At 36.7% G+C, this 20,727-nt stretch overlaps 1 protein-coding gene across 8 annotated transcripts in view; it reads left to right on the forward strand.

Annotated features, from left to right (window-relative positions):
* The window catches only part of col4a2 (collagen, type IV, alpha 2), a 154,275-nt gene that overhangs the window by 98,189 nt on the left and 35,359 nt on the right, over nt 1–20,727 (forward strand). For all 8 annotated transcript variants that reach the window (XR_011016782.2, XR_012385159.1, XR_012385161.1 and 5 more), the window contains exons 5-29: nt 6,323–6,457; nt 7,200–7,244; nt 7,492–7,608; nt 7,733–7,801; nt 9,526–9,561; nt 9,705–9,758; nt 9,855–9,890; nt 10,017–10,058; nt 10,154–10,222; nt 10,335–10,379; nt 10,706–10,759; nt 10,855–10,890; nt 10,970–11,014; nt 11,096–11,150; nt 14,004–14,114; nt 15,050–15,196; nt 15,497–15,568; nt 15,712–15,860; nt 15,960–16,032; nt 16,132–16,238; nt 18,731–18,914; nt 19,062–19,103; nt 19,477–19,551; nt 19,662–19,760; nt 19,871–20,092. Coding sequence is in view for 1 of the 8 variants with exons in the window: in XM_068223547.2 (XP_068079648.2) it covers nt 6,323–6,457; nt 7,200–7,244; nt 7,492–7,608; nt 7,733–7,801; nt 9,526–9,561; nt 9,705–9,758; nt 9,855–9,890; nt 10,017–10,058; nt 10,154–10,222; nt 10,335–10,379; nt 10,706–10,759; nt 10,855–10,890; nt 10,970–11,014; nt 11,096–11,150; nt 14,004–14,114; nt 15,050–15,196; nt 15,497–15,568; nt 15,712–15,860; nt 15,960–16,032; nt 16,132–16,238; nt 18,731–18,914; nt 19,062–19,103; nt 19,477–19,551; nt 19,662–19,760; nt 19,871–20,092 (2,119 nt within the window). In the remaining 7 variants the exon portion in view is untranslated. The remainder of the gene's footprint in view (nt 1–6,322; nt 6,458–7,199; nt 7,245–7,491; nt 7,609–7,732; nt 7,802–9,525; nt 9,562–9,704; nt 9,759–9,854; nt 9,891–10,016; nt 10,059–10,153; nt 10,223–10,334; nt 10,380–10,705; nt 10,760–10,854; nt 10,891–10,969; nt 11,015–11,095; nt 11,151–14,003; nt 14,115–15,049; nt 15,197–15,496; nt 15,569–15,711; nt 15,861–15,959; nt 16,033–16,131; nt 16,239–18,730; nt 18,915–19,061; nt 19,104–19,476; nt 19,552–19,661; nt 19,761–19,870; nt 20,093–20,727) is intronic.

Raw genomic sequence — 20,727 nt, forward strand, 5'->3', positions numbered from 1 at the left:
GTACCACAATTAGTCAGAAGGCTATTTTTCGTCTGTTGTCCTTGGACAGATTTTAAAATTGTCACCCTGAAAAAAAATACAAAAGTTATACAATCAAGCATAACTAAGAAGCACTAAAATGGACAAAGTTAAATAGATCTTAATAACTAAAATATAAATGAACAAAATAAACTAAAAACACTAACAAAATGTAAAGGTTCATTCATTCATTCTTTTTTCGGCTTAGTCCCTTTATTAATTCAGGCCACAGCGGAATGAATCACCAACTTATCCAGCATATGTTTTACGCAGCGGATGCCCTTCCAGCTCATTCACACACATACACTACGGACAATTTAGCCTACCCAATTCACCTGCATCGCATGTCTTTGGAACTGTGGGGCAACCGGAGCACCCGGACGAAACCCACACGAACATGGGGAGAACATGCAAACTCCATACACAGAAACGCCAATTAGTCTATAAATTAGCCCAGCCAAGGCTCAAACCAACGACATTCTTGCTGTGAGGCGAACGTGCTACCCACTGCGCCACCGTGCAGCCCCTGTAAAGAAAATAAGAGTGATTAAAACATTTTAACAACAAATCAATAAGATGGCAGGCAGATTTATTAAGATGGCAAATTGATTCATAGATCAGCTGTCAACAATCTATTATACATTCGTTTTGGTCACAATGCTACAGTGGCGAGGCAGTGGCGCAGTAGGTAGTGCTGTCGCCTCACAGCAAGAAGGTCGCTGGTTCGAACCTCGGCTCAGTTGGCGTTTCTGTGTGGAGTTTGCATGTTCTCCCTGCCTTCGCGTGGGTTTCCTCCGGATGCTCCGGTTTCCCCCACAGTCCAAAGACATGCGGTACAGGTGAACTGGGTAGGCTAAATTGTCCGTAGTGTGTGTGTGTGTGAGTGTATGTGTGGATGTTTCCCAGAGATGGGTTGCAGGTGGAAGGGCATCCGCTGCGTAAAAACTTGCTGGATAAGTCGGCGGTTCATTCCGCTGTGGCAACCCTGGATTAATAAAGGGACTAAGCCGACAAGAAAATGAATGAATGAATGAACAATGCTACAATGAAATATTAAAGTATTTATTCATCTTAGTTATAGTTTAAAAAATAAGCTTTATTTTATGTTACTTGTTAAACTTACAGTGCTTTAAATCATGTTAACACGCATGAATTTGCATTTTAATAATGCATCAGTAAATGTTGAATTAAAAATAATAAATTTTTCGCACATATTGTTCATTATTATAAGCAAATACATTAACTACTGAAATATTATTGTAAATGTGTGACCTATATTTTCTTAAAAGACCTTTTAAAACTCATTTGAGAGCCTGATGTATTGCTACTTTTTGATTGTGTACTTAAAACCTATTGTATAGCAAAAAACATCCAATTTATTTCTGAATAGATGTTATTGTAAAGAGTAAAGAAAGACTTTGTGATCACTGTGGCCTGTCTTAGACCTGCAAACTTAGCATGCGAAGCTCAATCAGTAGCTTCATCAAGTCTCTTTCTCAAATAGTCAGCACACTACCCAGATGACTATTTTAATCAGCGATGCCATTTTATGCTTTGTTGACGTGGATGTGTGTAAATAGTCTCCAGTACTTAGTATTTTCTTTGATCGTCATGTTCTCTCTTAACAGGATCTCAGATCAGTTGGCTTAAGCAGGATAGGGTTAAAGGGTTTAAGTGAGCATCAGACAGCAGGGCGTCTGTTTATCAATGCAACCCATCAGGCTAGAACACAGCTTGTAGGATTGAACCTCTTAGCACACACATCTCCAGACTTAACCACAAACACAGTCCTGCTTCACAGTTATTTTGCACGATTAAAACATTTGCAACTTTAAATGCATTTGCAGTTCCCTTTGGATGTGAAACTGACAGATAAAAACAGTTGAAGTCAGATTTTTTATTCCTTTTCATATATTTCCCAAGTGATGTTTAACAGAGCAAGGACATTTTCACAATATTTCCAAAAATAAAAATAAATATTTTCTTCTGGAGATTTATTTATTTATTTATTTATTTATTTATTTATTCATTCATTCATTCATTCATTCATTCATTCATTCATTCATTCATTCATTCATTTATTTATTTATTTATTTATTTATTTATTTTTATGTGTTTGCTTGTTTTTATTTTAGTTTGTATTTTAAGTTTTCAAAAGCAAATATTATGGTCATTATTATTATTAACCTCTTTAAGTTTTTTTTCCTATTGCTACAGAACAAACCACTGTAAAATAATTTCAAGTAACAACAGTAACTTGCTTAAATTAAGTTGCTTAGCTACCATAATTAAGATATGTAAGCCTTTAAAAGGCACATTAGGCTATATACTACTGTTTTACAAAATAGCACTAAAATAGGATTTTTGTTTATTTATTTTTTGTTTTTTGTAAATAACTGAATTTCACAGGAGGGTTAATAATTCTGAGTTTATTTGTAGATAAGATAAAAACAACCAGTTAATTATAACACATCTACAAAGGACTTTTTGCTTAATTAGTACTATTTATTTATTTATTTATTTATTTATTTATTCATTCATTCATTCATTCATTCATTCATTCTATCATTCATCCATTCGTTGGTTTATTCCACCTTCAAAACGTATCACAAAACTTCATACTCTAAATCAGAAATGCCTAAACTACGGCTTATGATTCGACCCGCCATCTCATCTGAGAATGGTTTAGAGCAATGGTCTCAAACTCAATTCCTGGAGGGCCTCAACTCTGCACAGTTTAGCTCCAACCACCTCCAACTCACACATGCTTAATTAATATAGGCGGTTTCTCAATATGCGTTCTTCAGCGGTCTTGTGTTTTCGAGTTATTGTGTAACCCCATCGTCAGCTGCCAACATTCAGTTTCAATACTCAAGACCACAAGAACAGAGGACGCATATAACTTCCCGGATGTGTTCTTGAAATCGAGGACGCACTGATGCAGACTTGAACCCCGAACTTGCTCCAGAAGTCCCAGAAGTCATTGCGACTGGAGGTGGGAAGCGCTGCGTTTTATTTAGATTGATTATTGAAGTTCAGAGATATAACTTATTTGACTCATTAGCTTCCCTAAATGAAACGGTTAATATAAACATTACCATGAACATCATAATAAAGGTATAAACACATTAAGGATGTTTGTTTGCTGAAATTCATATAAAAATCAGTTTTATTTATATTGTGCAATGTATATTTATATTATTTTTATGCACAGTATAAATTTTGAAAAGGGGAAAAACAATAAATCATTGTATGAAGGCTGTAATATTTAAATAATTTTCCATTAAAAAAACGTGAAGGTCATGTGACCATCAGGAAGAAAGCAGTATCTCATTTCTCACAGGACACGTTCTCTGTTCTTGTGGTCTCCCGAGTTTTTTCTTCCGAGGACACCTGGCAAGACCGGTCTCCACAAGAACACAAGTCCGTGCTCTGTGTTCTTGGAATTGAGAAACAGCCATAGTCTCTAGTAGTCTTGAACACCTTGATTAGTTGGATCAGCTGTGTTTGATTAGGGTTGGAGTAAAGCTGTGCAGAGCTGCAGCCCTCAAGGAATCCAGTTTGAGACCATGTTTTAGAGATTGTCATTTTAAATTTAATTTAAACTGTTATTCGTTTGTTTTATTGTGAAGCTACAAAAAAAGATATCTGAAACTGTTCCAATGTAAATGGTTTAAATTAATCTGATATAGTTTAAGATATGATGCATAGAGGACAATGAAGAGACTGTGTGAATCAAGGCAAAGACAGCTTCTGCTTGACTAGTCTATTCAGCATTGAACTTCACTGTGTGATAAATGTAATTGTTTATGATTTTATTGCAAAGTTATGAATAAAGAAAGTTAAACTGCATTATTTAATATATTTGAAAGTAATGTTTTCTCAGTTTTTTTATATTATGAAATGAATTAAGAAAGTGCACATGGCAACTTTACTGTAAATTAATTTGGTATATTTATCTTTGGCCCATGGCTATCAATGATATTTGGTTTTTAGCCCTTTATACAAAAAGGTTCGGCCAGCCCTGGTTTATGTATTTATTGCAATGCATTATGATTTTGAACTTTATACTACATTAATCAATATGACTTAATGTAATGTTTTCAAAATTTCAACTTTAATGTAAAATAATTTGGTATATTTACCTTCAGGCAACGGCTCTCAGTGATATTTGGTTTTTGACCCCTTTTCTAAATATTATGTATTTGCAGTGTGGTGTTGTGTGCACTGGATGGCGCTATGGATCTTTACTGTATTTTAGGAGAGTTCGCCCTCTTGTGGTGATGCTTAAAAATGCATAACATGGCTTGGCTGTGTGTCCAAATCTGCCTAAATCAAGCACATCTGAATAATCAAGCTCTGCAAAGTCTTCATGCACGGTAGAAAACTCAAATAGCAAATGCGTTGGATGCAGGATGTTGGTCATCAAGAAGCAGGATTGGAAACTACTGTTATATAGTGAGACTGTTTACAACTTTAACGGATAATTTATGAAATGAAATGAAACTTTCCTCACAGTTTAATGACACTCAGGAAGTTGTAATGTTTTTATGAAATTATTTCTTCTGATGAACAAATACACACACACAAGATATTCTGAACAATGTTGGAAACCATCAGCCACTGACATCTATAGTAGAATACAGTAAATGATTGTTCCTCCCAACATTATAAAAGAATATTTTCCTTATGCTTAAGAAAAGAAAGAAACTCCTAAAGGTTTAGAACAAGCAGAGGTTGAGTAAATTATAAAAGGATTACATTTTTTAGATGAACTGTTTCTTTAAGAACTGTTTGATGAATTGGTTATAATTTAAAAATGATCGTAGCACTGCTTTTTGATCTGGGGGTATAAACCATGCTCTGAACACGTTATGGGTTTTATTTTTTTTTTCATAAAAAATGGCAGATTGATTTTTTTATCACTTAAAACTGTTGCCAGTATATGATAGAAAGATGCATAAAATAGAATTAAAAGGAAACATGTAAAGCTTTTGATTAAATGAAAACTGAAGCAGCAATGTTTACATCCCATAGCAGTAACAATGTGAACAAAATAAATCTGACAAAGCACACTTACAATTTATGACTGCTGGTCATGTGTAATGTATTAGATCAACATAGCATCGGTATTATAATAATGTCACATCAGGTTTCTGATCATTTTTGATAATTTTTCTGATCATTCTCATCATATTTAGCATATATATATATATATATATATATATATATATATATATATATATATATATATATATATATATATATATATATATATATATATATTTACACACACAATTAAAGTCAGAATTATTAGCCCCCCTCAATTATTAGCACTCCTGTTTCCCTAATTTCTGTTTAAAGGAGGCAAGATTGTTTCTAAACATAATAGTTTAAATAACTCATCCCTAATAACTGATTTATTTTATCTTTGTCATGATGACAGTAGGCGAGGCAGTAAGTAAGAAGGTCGCTGGGTCGCTGGTTCGAACCTCGGCTCAGTTGGCGTTTCTGTGTGGAGTTTGCATGTTCTCCCTGCCTTCGTGTGGGTTTCCTCCGGGTGCTCCGGTTTCCCCCACAGTCCAAAGACATGTGGTACAGGTGTATTGGGTAGGCTAAATTGTCCATAGTGTATGAGTGTGTTTGTGTGGATGTCTCCCAGAGATGGGTTGCGGCTGGAAGGGCGTCCGCTGCGTAAAAACTTGCTGGATAAGTTGGCGGTTCATTCCATTGTGGCGACCCTGGATTAATATAGGGACTAAGCTGAAAAGAAAATGAATGAATGAATGATGACAGTAAATAATGTTTTACTAGATATTTTTCAGGACACTTCTATAAAGCTTAAAGGGACATTTAAATGCTTAACTAGGCTGGTTAGGGTAATTACGCAAGTTATTGTATAATGGTGGCCGAAAAAAAAAAATGTAGCTTAAAGGGGCTAATAATTTTGTCCCAAAAAAGTTTTTTTTTTTTATTATTATTATTATTATAAAAAACTGTTTTCATTCTAGCCGAAATAAAACAGATAAGACTCTCTTCTGAAGAAAAAAATATTACCAGACACACTGTAAAAAATTTCCTTTCTCTGTTACACATCATTTGGGAAATATTGAAAAAAGAAAAAAAAAAAAGGAGGGGGGGGGGCTAATAATTCTGACTTCAACTGTACTTATATATTAAGATGTGGTGTTAAGTGTACATGTCTACTGTAAGTTTATTGCCATGGTCTAAACCCTCATGAACCCTCATTCTGATTTAAATATGTATGCAACTGCATCTAATTCTTTAACTTTTTTTTATGTAGGGATTGCCTGGACCACTTGGCCCCCAGGGTCCCACAGGCCCTAAAGGGCGACAGGGAGAGCCTGGCCTTCAGGGCCCTAAAGGAATGAAGGGAGAGCATGGCGAAGCAGGCTTTGTGGGTCCAAAAGGAAGTGTGGTGAGTTTCTCTGTTTTGTTTTCTTCTTTGTCTTTAAAGACTTACTAAATACTGTTTAAAATAAAGCAAATAGCCCCTTTTCACAATATCTGATATTCGCATATGTGACATCCTTTTGGTAGTCTCAAGTTCGCAGCAATCTCTCAATTTGCCCCGTTTATTTTTGACCACCTTAAAATAAATAAATAATAATTGTATAAATATATCTATATTAGTAAGCGACCACCATTGTAGTAAGAAAACAATGCAAATATTAATAAAAAACGAATAATACAAATCACTATTCATTTCTGGCAAATATTCTGACCAAAACAGTTTTACATAAATGGATTTTAAAAAATACTATTTGGTGTATAAATATTCTGTGGTGGTTACACTGCAAACAGTCGAATAAATGAAAAAAAAGAGAGTAAAGTATATGAAACAATGATTGAATTGCATGAATGAATGAATGAATGAATGAATGAATGAATGAATGAATGAATGAGTGAGTGAGTGAGTGAGTGAGTGAGTGAGTGAGTGAGTGAGTGAGTGAGTGAGTGAGTGAATGAATGAATGAATGAATGAATGAATGAATGAATGAATGAATGAATGAGAGCAATCAAAACAGTATATGTGATAATTAGCTGAACTTTTAAGGATTAAGAAAAATGTGTCTAAGAACAGCTCTGAGACCAGATTTTAAAAGTGTGATTCTTACAAAAGATGTTAAGATGTAAATGTCTTTCTGATCATTTTTTAGGGAATGGAAGGGGTTCCAGGGTTTAATGGAGCTGATGGTGTACCTGTAAGTATTACTTTGTAGCAACATTTTATTTAGAGATATAACAAGGTTCTATAAAATGGCAGGAACAGCAATATGATTAAAAGATACCAAAGTTTAGTTCGTACTGTAGTTACATCACTAAAACTCATCAGAAGTAATACACTTCTAATGTCATAATATATTTCCTTAATCTATAAAATGCGATGTTTTTGTTGTTGTTGTGAGATTTGGATTCACCCATTATGTGGCATTGATTGTCTCTCATCAGGGCCATCCTGGACCATCTGGAGCTCGAGGTAAAGCAGGACCTGATGGCTGTAATGGAACCCGGGGAGATTCAGGAATGCCGGGCTTCCCAGGTTTAGAAGGCGGACAAGGAACACCAGTACGATTGTTAATTTATTTGTGTGTTATAAGCAAAATCACTGAGACATTACACAGAATATATTCAGAACTTATATATTACATGACTTCGACTGTATAACCCATAATAATGTGATGCTCTGTAGGGCTGGCCAGGAATGAAGGGGGAGAAAGGTGATCCTTTGGAGGTTTGGGTCTATATGGAAAGATTCAGGGTAAGAGAAAACAAAACCAAGAAATTTACCTAAAATAATTAGTTAAGCAAAAAAAATAATAATTTGCACTTAATTTAATCACTTTAAGGCTAATCCGCTTGTTAAGTCATGGCCTATCGGTGACGTATGGATTATTGTTTCCAGGTCTAAGCCGCTACTTATTTGAATTGAGAAAATATTCACTTATGACCACTTTTTAGTAATATCACACATTAAAGTGAATTTTATGTAAAATCTTAGTGTACATTATAGTCTCTGTACTTACTGCATCCCAAATACCAACATTATTAGAATTTATAAACAAATAATAATTTTCTAGCCATCAGATATTAGGCATGGACATATATATTGCGATCATGATTTTATAAAATATTATATGGCTTTAAACGTTTATTATTACCATTTGTTGAGTCGCCCCATACAGTTTGATATAACAATTGAACCTAGAAGCCACTTTGCGTGACATCACACTTAACAAGCGCATAGCTAATCTAAATAAGATACAAATAAAAAAAGTTCTAACTGACAAAAAGTATGGTGAAAATATATTGGAAGTTTTGCCAATGAATAAAGATAAAATTAAATAATATAACAATAATAAACAATATCCTACTTAATAATAAAATATCATACTTAATAATAACAATAACCATCATCATTATTAATATTATTATTAAAGTATAGGATTTTTTTTTTCATTTCGTAATAAATATTAAATTTAATTTCTTAATAAATACCCTCATTATTTATTTATTTATTTATATGATTTATATATGAGATTAGAATACGTGTTAGCTTTTGTAAGTGATTTTGTTCATTTAGAATAGACTATGGAATGTTCTCAATAATATTTGTAAAGGAAACATATTCCCTATATGTTCCATTTACATGTATGTCAATTAATATAGAAAGCGAGGGCATGTTTTTACCAAAACTAATATTGGATTTTTTTATGTGTGTGCATTTAAAACAATATCCTTTGCACAAAGAAATTATGGGGTTTCTTCTCTAGTTGTTACTACCAGTTTAGATCATCATCATGGACGTTTTACGTTATAACTAATCTGCGACAAAGCAACTACGGTTTTGAGAAACACTCGTCACTACATCGTTCTTTTCCCAAACAATGATAGTTCAGTCGCGAGTTACGTCGTTGTTTGGGAAGCGCATCCCTTGCTAGATGTTTGTCAAGTAAATGTAGAGTATGTATAGAGTAGACATTTAAAATTTAGTCAACTGAATGACATTTTAGTCAAAAGTGAGTGGGCTTTACAAACCACCTGCAAAAGTACTCTTCACTCTATAACAAAAACTTCCTCTAGCACTTAATAATGAGCACTAACAGTTCCTTTGTATGAATAGCACTTCTTGTGTGTATTGCCTCGTCTTGTTGAATCCCTTCTAAATTGCAAGTCACTTTAGACACAACCGTCTGCTAAATGTAAATGTAAAAGACTACTAAAAAGTCAAAATGTCAAAATTAAGACTGTTAGTCAAAATGACTTATAAAGACAATGATAGCAATTATCCTGCTTTGGAGAGCTGTTCATTTAAGCTTTGATTATGTTTCCATTATTCTGAGATAAACTAGTTTACTTGCATTTGGTTTAAATAATAAAAATAATAATAATAATAATAAAAATAATAATAATAAAGTTCAGTGAATCATTTCTTTATCGTTTTGTCACTTTGATTTTGTCATCGTTCCCTTTTATATATTACAGGGAGATCCAGGGCCAGCTGGTTTCCCAGGGATTGTTGTAAGTTTGCCAATTATTATTCGTATTGTGACAATTGAAGCTAACCATTATTGATAAAAGATGGTGAGATGAAATGTGATGAAGATTAAAGATCATGACTTAAACGTGTTGTTTTTTACAAACATCTTCATTTACTTTTACAGGGACCGACTGGTGACCCAGGATACAGAGGATTGCCAGGATTCCAAGGTCCTTGGGTGAGTTCTTTTTATGCGCAGTCAAATTAAACGGCCTCCAAACCTGCAATCTCTTCTTCTCACTGTTTTTACTCATTTATTTATTTATTTATTTAGGGTCCTCAAGGTCTGAAAGGTGCCAAGGGACAAAAGGTAATAAAACACAACATTTAGCTTTATGACAACGCTATCGAATTTACCCTGTTTAATAAGCAATCATCTTTAAAAAATCTTTGTATGATGTTTTGATGTTAATGTATATCCGCCACCTCTGTACAGGGTGAAAGAACTAAAATCTTAAAAGGAGTCAAAGGAGAATTGGTGAGGAATTGTTTAATGGCTTATACATCATCATGTCAGGCTCTTATTATGGTTTGTTATCTACACTTTTAACCTATACTCATATACTCACTCAGGGAGAAATTGGAGAGCCAGGCCCACCAGGAGTTTTCTCGCAAACCAGCCCAATCCCTTCAGACTGGCAGGCAGGACGAACATCATTCAATACATAAAGAAATTAGTTTTTCTTTTATAAATGTGATATACATGATAATCTCTCTGATTTCTGTCTCCTTTATTTTTTGGGGTTGTCAACAGGGTGATAAAGGAAAAATGGGTTCTAAAGGAGATAAGGGAGATTTGGTAAGTGACATTTGAACTTTTGTTGATAACAAAGATGTTTTTTCTTCCTTTCCTTCAATAAATGTAAATGTGCCGTCTTCATGTTTCATAGCCAGAGACAATACAAAAAAGACAATCTTAATGCTGCATATAGTCATTTTTGTAACGAAAGCTAAACATAGCCTATAAACAACTACATCGCAAGATTAAAAATGATAAGTCATCAAATAATATTCAAAAGCTGTGGAAGTGGAAAGCTTCCAGATGAAATTGGGAGAAAAGTGAAGATATCCCATGTTTGTGTTTTGGATACACCATGAAAACATTTTTGTTTTTAATTGTTTCAGGGATATTTATCCACAAAAGCAGAGAGCGGCGTGTCAGGGTTTGCAGGAGCTCGGGTATGATTTTTAAAACTTATAACCCTTTATATAAGCGAAATGCAAAGCAAACCTAATAAAAATCCAATATTGTTAACAATTTCCTATAACTACAGGGAAACCCAGGATTAGATGGCTGGCCAGGACCTAGGGTATCTATATTTTGATCAATTTACCAAAACTTGCATGTCATTTGTGGTTATTTTAATAACATATATGTTATTCCTACAGGGTGACACTGGACTGCCAGGTTTCCCAGGAAATAATGGCCGCAAGGTTATAAATACATTTCTGGCTTACTTAATAATAATTCTGTCTGAAAAATGTTCAGTAACTCAAATCTACATTATTCAACAGGGAGACGTAGGAGAACCCGGGGAGCTAGTAGGAAGTCCATTTGATGATACTGGAGGTATTTCTAAAAAAAGAAATATGAAACTTTTCCTTCCTCAGCCCATACTCTGAACCCCATAGTCCCACAGCCCATATTGTAAAAGAAGATGGAGGTGCACAAAAAATTATGCAGTTTCTGAAACACTTACTTAAGCCCATCGAGTCTATATTTAGAGTCACTTAAAGCAGTGTTTCTCAACCACGTTCCTGGAGGACCACCAGCTCTGTGCATTTTCCATGTCTTCTTAACTAAACACACCTGGTTCAAATCATCATCTCATTAGCAAAGACTAAAGACCTCATAATGCTGCGTTCTCTCCAGAAGTGTCAATTGCGAGTGATTTACATGCAAGTCACTGCAAAGAATAGACATTCAGTACTGCAGAGCTAATGATGCTATTCGCATGAATGAAGTGGCGTGGTTTGGAAAATCTGAACTTCAGCAGACTTTTGTGCTTCATTAATCAATCAGGAGCTTGCTTATGTAGGTGTGTGATTATGACATAGTGCCTGTTGTTGGTGTCCCGAGGGGAAATTCTCTTGCCGACACCAGACAACAGCTCATCAAACTGGCTTGGCTCAGTCTGAAGGTTCGCTGAAAGCTTTTATCATCCAGGTACTGAAGTTGATGATCTCACAAAGCTTGGTGCACCTCAGAAGGGATCTAGAAGACTCAGACACTGCGCCAAACGAATCAACATGATTTTTCAGCCCTCCTAAAACACTTAAAGCACAGCTAGTACCTCAATAAAATCCATGTTAGCCATTTAGAAACGAAACTACAGAAGAAACCGAAGCCCTGCTCATGATGTGAACCTGCGTCCATTGTGAAGTGAAGTAAACTCAAAACGTTCACACATTATTTATGTGTAAATAGCACGATTTACTCGAGCATGCCATGTCTGGTGTAAACACAGCATAATGAGTGTGACAGACAAGAGAGACATCCAAAACATGCAGTGTTGGTGGTCCTCCAGGAATGTGGTTGAGAAACATTGACTTAAAGTGTCACCCAAAAATGAATATTTACTCAATATTTGCCCACCCTCAAGTGGTTTCACACTTTTCTGTGTATTGTTTTCAACACTAAAGAAGATGATGAAGTCTGAAAACCAGTAACCACTGACTTCCATAGTGTAGGAAAAAACGGTTACAAGTTTTTATCTTTCTTCAAAATTAGTAATTTTGTGTTCAGCACAAGAAAATGAATCCAACATGCTTGGAATAGCGCTTCACTTTTTTCACATTTTTTATTTTACAGCCTTATTCCAAAATGGATTAAATTCATTTATTTCCTCAAAATTCTACACACGATACCCCATAATGACAATGTGAAAAAAATATTTTTTTTAAGTTGTTGCAAATTTATTAAAAATAAAAAAAACCTGACAAATCACATGTACATAAGTATTCACTGCCTTTGTCGCAGAGCTCTAAATTGAGCTCAGGTACATTCTTTTTCCACTGATCATTCTTGAGATGTTTTAGCAGCTTAATTGGAGTTCACCTGTGGTAAATCCAGGTGATTGGACATGCTTTGAAAAGGCATACACCTATCTATATAAGGTCCCAGGGTTGACAGTGCATGTCAAAGCACAAACCCAGCATGAAGACAAAGGAATTGTCTGTAGACCTCTGAGACAGGATTGTCTCGAGGCACAAGGCTGGGGAAGGTTACTGAAAAATTTCTGCTGCTCTGAAAGTTCCAATGAGCACATTAGCCTCCATCCGTAAGTGGAAGATTTTTGGAATCACTAGGACTCTTCCTTGAGCTGGCCGGCCATCTAAGCTGAGTGATCAATTGAGAAGGGCCTTCGTCAGGGAGGTGATTAATAACCTGACAGTCAATCTGAAAGAGCTCCAACATTCTTCTGTGGAGAGAGGAGAACCTTATAGAAGGCCAACCATCTGTGCAGAAACCCACCAATCAGGCCTATATAGTAGAGTGGCCAGAAGGAATACACATAGCTGCCCGCCTGGAATTTGCTTAAAGGCATCTGAAACAAAACTCTCTGATCTGATGAGACTAAAATGTAACACTTTAGAGTGAATGCCAGGCGTTACGTTTGGAGAAAACCAGGCATCGCTCATCACCAGGCTAATACCATCCCTACAGTGAAGCATGGTGGTGGCAGCATCATGCTGTTGGGATGTTTTTCAGCAGCAGGAACTGGAAGACTAGTCAGGATAGAGGGAAAGATGAACGCAGCAATGAACAGAGACATCCTGATTGAAAACCTGCTTTAGAGTGCTCTTGACCTCAGACTGGGGTGATGGTTCATATTCCAGCAGGACAATGACCCAAAGAACACCGCCAAAATATCAATGGAGTGGTTTCACAACAACTCGGTGAATGGCCTTGGGTGGCCCAGCCAGAGCCCAGACCTAAATTCTATTGAACTACTCTGGAGAGATCTGAAAATGGCTGTACACAGTCGTTTCCCATCCAACCTGATAGAGCTTGAGAGGTACTGCAAAGAGGAATAGGCAAACATTCCCAAAGACAGGCATGCCAAGCATGTAGCATCATATTCAAAAAGACTTGAGGCTGTTTTTGCTGCAAAAGGTGCAATAACTAAGTATTGAGCAAAGACTGTGAATATTTATGTACATGTGATTTTTCAGGTTTTTTATTTTTAATACATTTGCAACAATTGAAAAAATCTTTCGTTTCATCATACATTCATACATTCTGATGCTTGTTCAAAGATTTTGCACATTGTGCCAACTGTTTCTAAAAGCCTAAATGCATTTATCTGCTAACATGTGCTTAACTATGCCAATGACCAATTGTACTTAATACTTCTACCTAATAAAACAAAACAAATAAAACCAAAATCTTCTCTTCTTTCTCTTTGTCTTAATGAAATAGTGGGTCCTCCAGGACCTCCAGGAGAGCGTGGCCCTGTTGGAAATTATGGCCGTAAAGGTGCTAAAGGACAACCAGGTCCTCCAGGACCCCCTCCCTATGGACAACAAACAGGTATTTTATTACTGATCCCCATATGAGCTTTAAATAGGTCATTATATTATGTGTAGAAATATACCTAAAGCCTAGCTCACACCACATAAACATCAACAGATCGATGAGCCATTCAGACTACATGACTAGATTGTGTGTCATTAAGTTGTTTTGTTGTTTACACTATGCAACACTACGTAAATCAGGAGGGTGGTCACACACTACACAACATGACAACAATCCTGTCACCACACAGCACTGTCCAGCCCCCAAACCACAGTGAATGAAAGATTTCAGAGGAGCATTTAAAAGCAATGTCTGATCCATCGGCTGATCAATAGATGTGGTTTTCATATGCTCTTGTTCCTTTGTAAATGCAGGTCGAAGCGATGACCATTCTACACAATCACAGCCACTTCTTTTTTCTTTTTTTTATAGGGGTTTTCACCCTTTATTGTCAGGACAGTAGAGATTGACAGACAGGAAAGTGTAAGGAGCAAAGATAGGGAAAGGATTAGCAAAGGACCTCGAGCCAGGAAATAAACTCAGGTCGCCACAAGCACATGGGTGCTATGTATCGACGCACTAACCACTAGACTATTGGCGTAGACAATCACGGCCATTTCTATTGAGAGCATAAAAACACTGGCCAGTCTTGCTCTCTCATTGGCTGTGGCTCATCACTACATCTGATTTGGTTGGCCAACTGGTTCAGGATATTTAACATCCTAGATTTGAATTTTCGTTTGCGAGGTGTCGCATAAGAGAGCCTCTTTGTCTTAGACTGTCCAGTGTAGATCAGACTGTTGAAGAACTCGTTGAAGTAATCAGACTTAAAACCCTACTTAAAATCCTGTAATGTAAACTTGGCATTATGTTTTCATCTTTCCTTATTCTTTCTTCGATCATATGCTTGCTTAACCAAACTCTAATTCAGTTGTTTCCCTCATCCACAGTCGAATTGTGGGGTCCAGAAGGACCTCGGGGGCCAAAGGGAGCCAGTGGTGAAACTGGAGAACCTGGTAATCCTGCCACTCAGCCTGGGCCACCTGGTCCTGATGGGTCACCTGGAAGTGTTGGGCCACCTGGACCCAAGGGATCATGTAAGCATTTTAATGAAGCACTTTTTTATACAGCAAAGCTCTATATCTGGTGAGGTTTTGGAAAAGGTCTTGATTTCTGCATGTGCTGCATGTAGATGTCTTGAATGTCAGAGTTACAGAGTATCCTACTTCCTGCTAATTTGCATGTGAATAGACGCATATGAAAGTAGGGTGTTTTTATTTTTGTCTCCAATCATGCTAATAGTTGATCTGAGGTAAAATGAGCAGACACCTATGGAAAAGAGACCTCAATACTGAGTATTGTAACATACTTAAGACTTTAAATGTGTCTTAATACAGTGGAAGAGTACTTCAAAGGTTCTCCTGGACACCGTGGACGTCCAGGGAGTGCAGGAAAAAAGGGGCCAAAGGGTAAGCTAAGTGCATATAAAAATGCTTTAGGATTTTTAAATACTTGCTAATGCATAGGACTATGAGAAGAACCTTTGTCCATTTCTGTTAGTACTGTTTTACTGGTTTTAACAGTTTTTGTTTTGCTTTTACCACTTGCGTAGGTGACCATGGTCTGTGCGAATGCAGTGTAAAACCCCCACCTGGTCCCCCGGGGCCTCCTGGTGATTCTGGGGATCCTGGGATGGCAGGTGAGTGGGGTCAGCAGGGTGATCAGGGAGATCCAGGAACCAAAGGTGCCAATGGTTTGCCTGTAAGTTGCCAACACCACATCTTGTTGTCACACGGCTTATGAAAATCTTTGCACTTGCCAAAGCAAAATGCAATTCATGCAAGAGTTGCAATTTTACAGGGTTTTCCTGGCACAGAAGGATTACCTGGGCCCAAAGGCAGAAAAGGAGAGCTTATGGAAGCTGTGCAGAAAGGTGCAGTATTCATCTATAGCGTGTTTAGATAATACAAGAGGTCATATGCAACTATATGTTCTTTTTTTTTTTTTTTTTTTTTGCACTTTGGAACTACAGGATCAGCTGGTGACCCAGGAGACCCAGGTCACAGTGGTTTCCCTGGAGAACAGGGAAGACCTGGGATAGATGGCAGAGATGGTGAGCCAGGTTTTAGAGGGCCTCCTGTAAGTATTAGATCTAATTAAAAGACTAATTTCCTGAGTGTGGTGATTCCGCTATTAATCACACTTTAATTTTTCTACTGGACAATTGCAAATTGTGCAAAATGAAAACAAAGGTGACTTAAAGGTCACTTAGAAAGAGACACAGAAGCTATTACCAACTATTACCAAAACATTTTGTCTTGTTACAGTATCTCATCCTGAGATGTTGCTTGTTTTTCACACTGTTTGTGCCACAATAGTTTTATCATATATTAACCTTATTTTTCAATGCGGAATTGCGCTTGTTTTTGCGACAGTTTCAGAAATTCCGATTCAGCTGCCTTTAGGAGAAATCACTTAAAATAACAAACCGCAGAAAACGGTCAAGCTACTTGCTCTAAAAACAAGTGTTTGTATGATTATGCAGACAAAGCAGAATCTTATAATAATAAGAAAAATATCAGTTTGCAACATCAAGCAGCAGAACGAGCTGTTTTTAACATCTAAAAATGAATGGAAGTGAATGAAAATGGAAGTCTCAAACCAAAAGGGATTCAAATGGCTGTGACCGCTCGTACGCAAAGTATAAGGTGAATATGAATATATATCTCCCCATATATATTATTTTATTTAATGGGTACTTTATTAGGTAAACCTGTCTAACTGCAAATTTCTATTCAGCCAATCAAATGGCAGCAACTTAATGCATTTAGGCATGCTGACTAGGTCAAGACAATCTGCTTCAGTTAAAACCGAGCTTCAGAATGAGGAAGAAAGGTGATTTAAGTGACTTTGAATGTGGCATGGTTGTTGGTGCCAGATGTGCTGGTCTGAATGTTTCAGAAACTGCTGTTCTACTGAGATTTACACACAACCATCTCTAGGGTTTACAGAGAATGGTCCGAAAAAAGAGTGGCAGTTCTGTGGGCGCAAATGCCTTGTTAATGCCAGAGATCAGAGGAGAATGGCTAGATTGGTTCCAGCTGATAAAAAGGCAACAGTAACTCAAATAATGAGTGCAGTAGAGCATCTCTACAATTCGCACAGGCTCACCACAAATTAAACAATAGAAGATTGAAAAAATGTTGCCTGGTCTGATGAGTCTCGATTTCAGCTGCAATATTCAAATGATAGAGTCGGAATTTATCGCCAACAACATAAAGCCTTGTATCAACGGTTATGGCTGTTTGTGGTGGTGAAATGGTGTGGGGGATATTTTCTTGACACACTTTGGACCTATTAGTACCAATTGAGCATCAGTTGAACGTCTCTCTGAGTATTGTTATTGGCCATGTCCATACCTTTTATGACCACAGTGTACCCATCTTCTCATATATATATATATATATATATATATATATATATATATATATATATATATATATATATATATATATATATATATATATATATATATATATATATATATATATATATATATATGTATGTATATATATATGCATTTTTTGCTATTTTCAAATATATGTTGAGTAAAATACTATGTGTATGTATATGACACATTTTTACATCTTTGAAATCTAAACATGAACTTGTATTTTAATTAAGTGATTTATTTCTTACAATATCTCTGATTTATTTATGTGGGGTTGCATGATGCACTGGTGCTTTCACTTTTGGCTCAATAGCTTGTTAGTTTTTGGTGTGCTAACATTGAGGGGCATGTGCATTTATTTATTTTGAATGTAATGTAAAAGTTCAAGTGAATGAGAAGAGAGTCATTTTCTTCTGAAGTTATGCAGAAATTAGATGAATCTCGTTGATGGGGAAACCGTTATTATTCCTCATACTATAATTTTACCAAAACAATGTACAATCATTGCATCCCTTTACAGGGGATGCATCCTCATACCTTACATTACCTCAGATTTAATTAATTTGGCATCAGACTTAGTACATAAGCTCATGCACCTTTGTTTATGGCTTGGGGGGAAAAGGAAAATATAGTTGGTGCTGGTCGCACTTATGATCCAATGCAGCTTTTCTCATACCAACCCACCTACACCAACTCCTAGCCCCCAGTACCCCCTCCCTTCAGTTTCTACTGCGATTCTAACCAACAACCCCACCCCCACCACCACCATCCTCTCCCTTCTCATTCATTCGCAACTCTCCCCTTGTTGTCCACTTTCATCCTGTGTACAATCTGTGCCAATTCAAAGTGACCCTGCTTGATCACCTCTGTGAAAAATCCCTGCCTCCAGCCACTGGTATATCGAGGTTCATATCCAAAAACCACAATTGAATGCAGATGTAAATCTGTCAATAAAGCCAAATGTGAAAGCACCGGCTAATCGCATGGTCCCACATATAGAAATATGAAATACAGCAGTAAATGCAAATGACATAATTCAAATACTATTTCTGTGTGAAAAGTCAGAACAAGCAACATCTCCGTACTTCTTGTACAAAAATGTTATGTACATCCCTGACTATAAATTAATATTGATCAAGTGATGGCAGTATTAATCAAAGCATGCTTCATTTTTTTCTAGGGTGAAGGTCCTGTTGGTGAACCTGGAGCAAAGGGATACTCAGGTCCACCAGGTCGTTCAGGTCTAATCGGTCCAAAAGGAAATCCTGGCCAAGTTCTCGGAGCAACTAAAGGTTTAAGTGGCTTGCCTGGAGATGATGGACAGACTGGTCCTGATGGGAGAACAGGGCCTCCTGGTCCTCCAGGTATGTGTGTGTGTGTATATATATATTTGTTGTTGTAATATTAATACACTATATCGATATGTTTTTGCAAATATTTCAGTTGAAATGTTTTGATTCTACATTGTTACACCCTTTCTAAATCATATCTATATTATATGTGTCTTACAGGAGACTGTAGCTCAAGAGGAGGAAGTCAGTGGAGTATCCCAGGTAGCTGGCCATAAGGTCTTTTCACAACATGTAACTGTAAAAATACCTGAAATGTTGATGATATTGGTGTCTATATCAATGGAGGATTTTATTTTGCGTCAAATGCACAAGCTTATTGGTGGATTCTGACTGGCTGCCTGTATTTGAGTTGTTTATCATCTTTAGGGAAATAAGTCAGACGAATCAAAGTCATTTCTCTACTGTATGTTATAAGTGTTACAGATATGCTGAATTCAGAGAATTAGAACCATTATAACGTCATTGTTACTGTTGGTGTGGACAGGCTTTACCTGAACATTGCATCAATCCATCATGCATGGTCATCATTATCCAAATGTGTATTTTATTGTCTATCATGCTAATATTACTTTAGTGGAGTGTATTGGAGATCCTGGGCCACCTGGAGAGAGTGGGCTACCTGGACCACGAGGGTTGGAAGGATTTCCAGGTAAATGAATGCATTTTTGTAACATTTTCTGCAAATGAATTGTAAAATGAACAGACTGCTGAGATATATTCTCTAGTTACATTATACCTGCGTATATTTGTGTGCTATAGGTGTACCAGGACCTAAAGGCACAGCAGGTTTTTCTGGAGATCTCGGGGACAAAGGAGAGCGAGGTGAACCAGGAAGAGGAGGCCCACCTGGACCAAAGGGTAAGCATCTGGAAGCCTGTGTGTTTGTATACATTTCCTTTAATAAGTCTTTTTAATTATTTTGTCTGTCGCCTTTTCTCAGATTTTATCATTTGATTTTGACTACATAGGTTTTACTGGACCTCGGGGAGATTTAGGATATCCTGGCACCAAAGGTGTGAAAGGTCCCCCAGGTTTATCTGGTAAACCAGGTTTGGATGGAGCTTCAGGGGGAAAGGGTGAACATGGTGAAGTATTTGGAGCATCTTCTGGTGCCCCTGGAGATCCGGGACTGCCAGGACATAGAGGAGACACCGGCCTGACTGGAGACCCAGGCTCACCAGGATACTTTGGTGAGAATCAAAACTTATTTTGAAGAATATGTTCATGCTAATCTTATGTAACCTTCAAATAAAAGTCTTTCTAGTTTATAAATAACTTAATGCATCACTAGTTCAGTAAGGTTTAGTAGTGTAACGTGAAGTAGACGCTGACATCAGGAAGTGCAGATCCAAACACAGAGTTTATTAAATGGAATGGTCAAGCCAGCAACGGTCAACCAGAGATGTATAAAGTACTAGAGACCCAGACTTAAGTAAAAGTACAAGCACTTAATCAAAAAGGGACTTGAGTAAAAGTTGAAGTGCTCTTTAAAGGTTCAGGACACCCTGGAGAACTTTTTTTTTTATTTTAACAGATTTGTGTGTGTTGAGCATCAGTTAAGACAATGTTAGCACCTGTCAGCTTTAATTGTGGGGAAAACTGGATAATTTTGAGCTTTTGTCAGCAAACTTAACCTTCCGGGTTTAAAATGATTTTCAGGGCGGGATCAAAATCGGCGACGTAGTGCAGAACTGCAAGTGCAATGATGACGCGTCGGTTTCTCATTATTATACATAGCGGAGTTTTCTTATCCTATGAGAAGAGCCGGCTGCTTCATTATTCATGAGACCTGCCAGAGTCAAGCCCGAGCTGTGAGACACGGCAC

The sequence above is a fragment of the Danio rerio genome, chromosome 9 (assembly GCF_049306965.1).
Source record: "Danio rerio strain Tuebingen ecotype United States chromosome 9, GRCz12tu, whole genome shotgun sequence".
In the NCBI taxonomy this organism is placed as follows: Eukaryota; Metazoa; Chordata; class Actinopteri; order Cypriniformes; family Danionidae; genus Danio; species Danio rerio.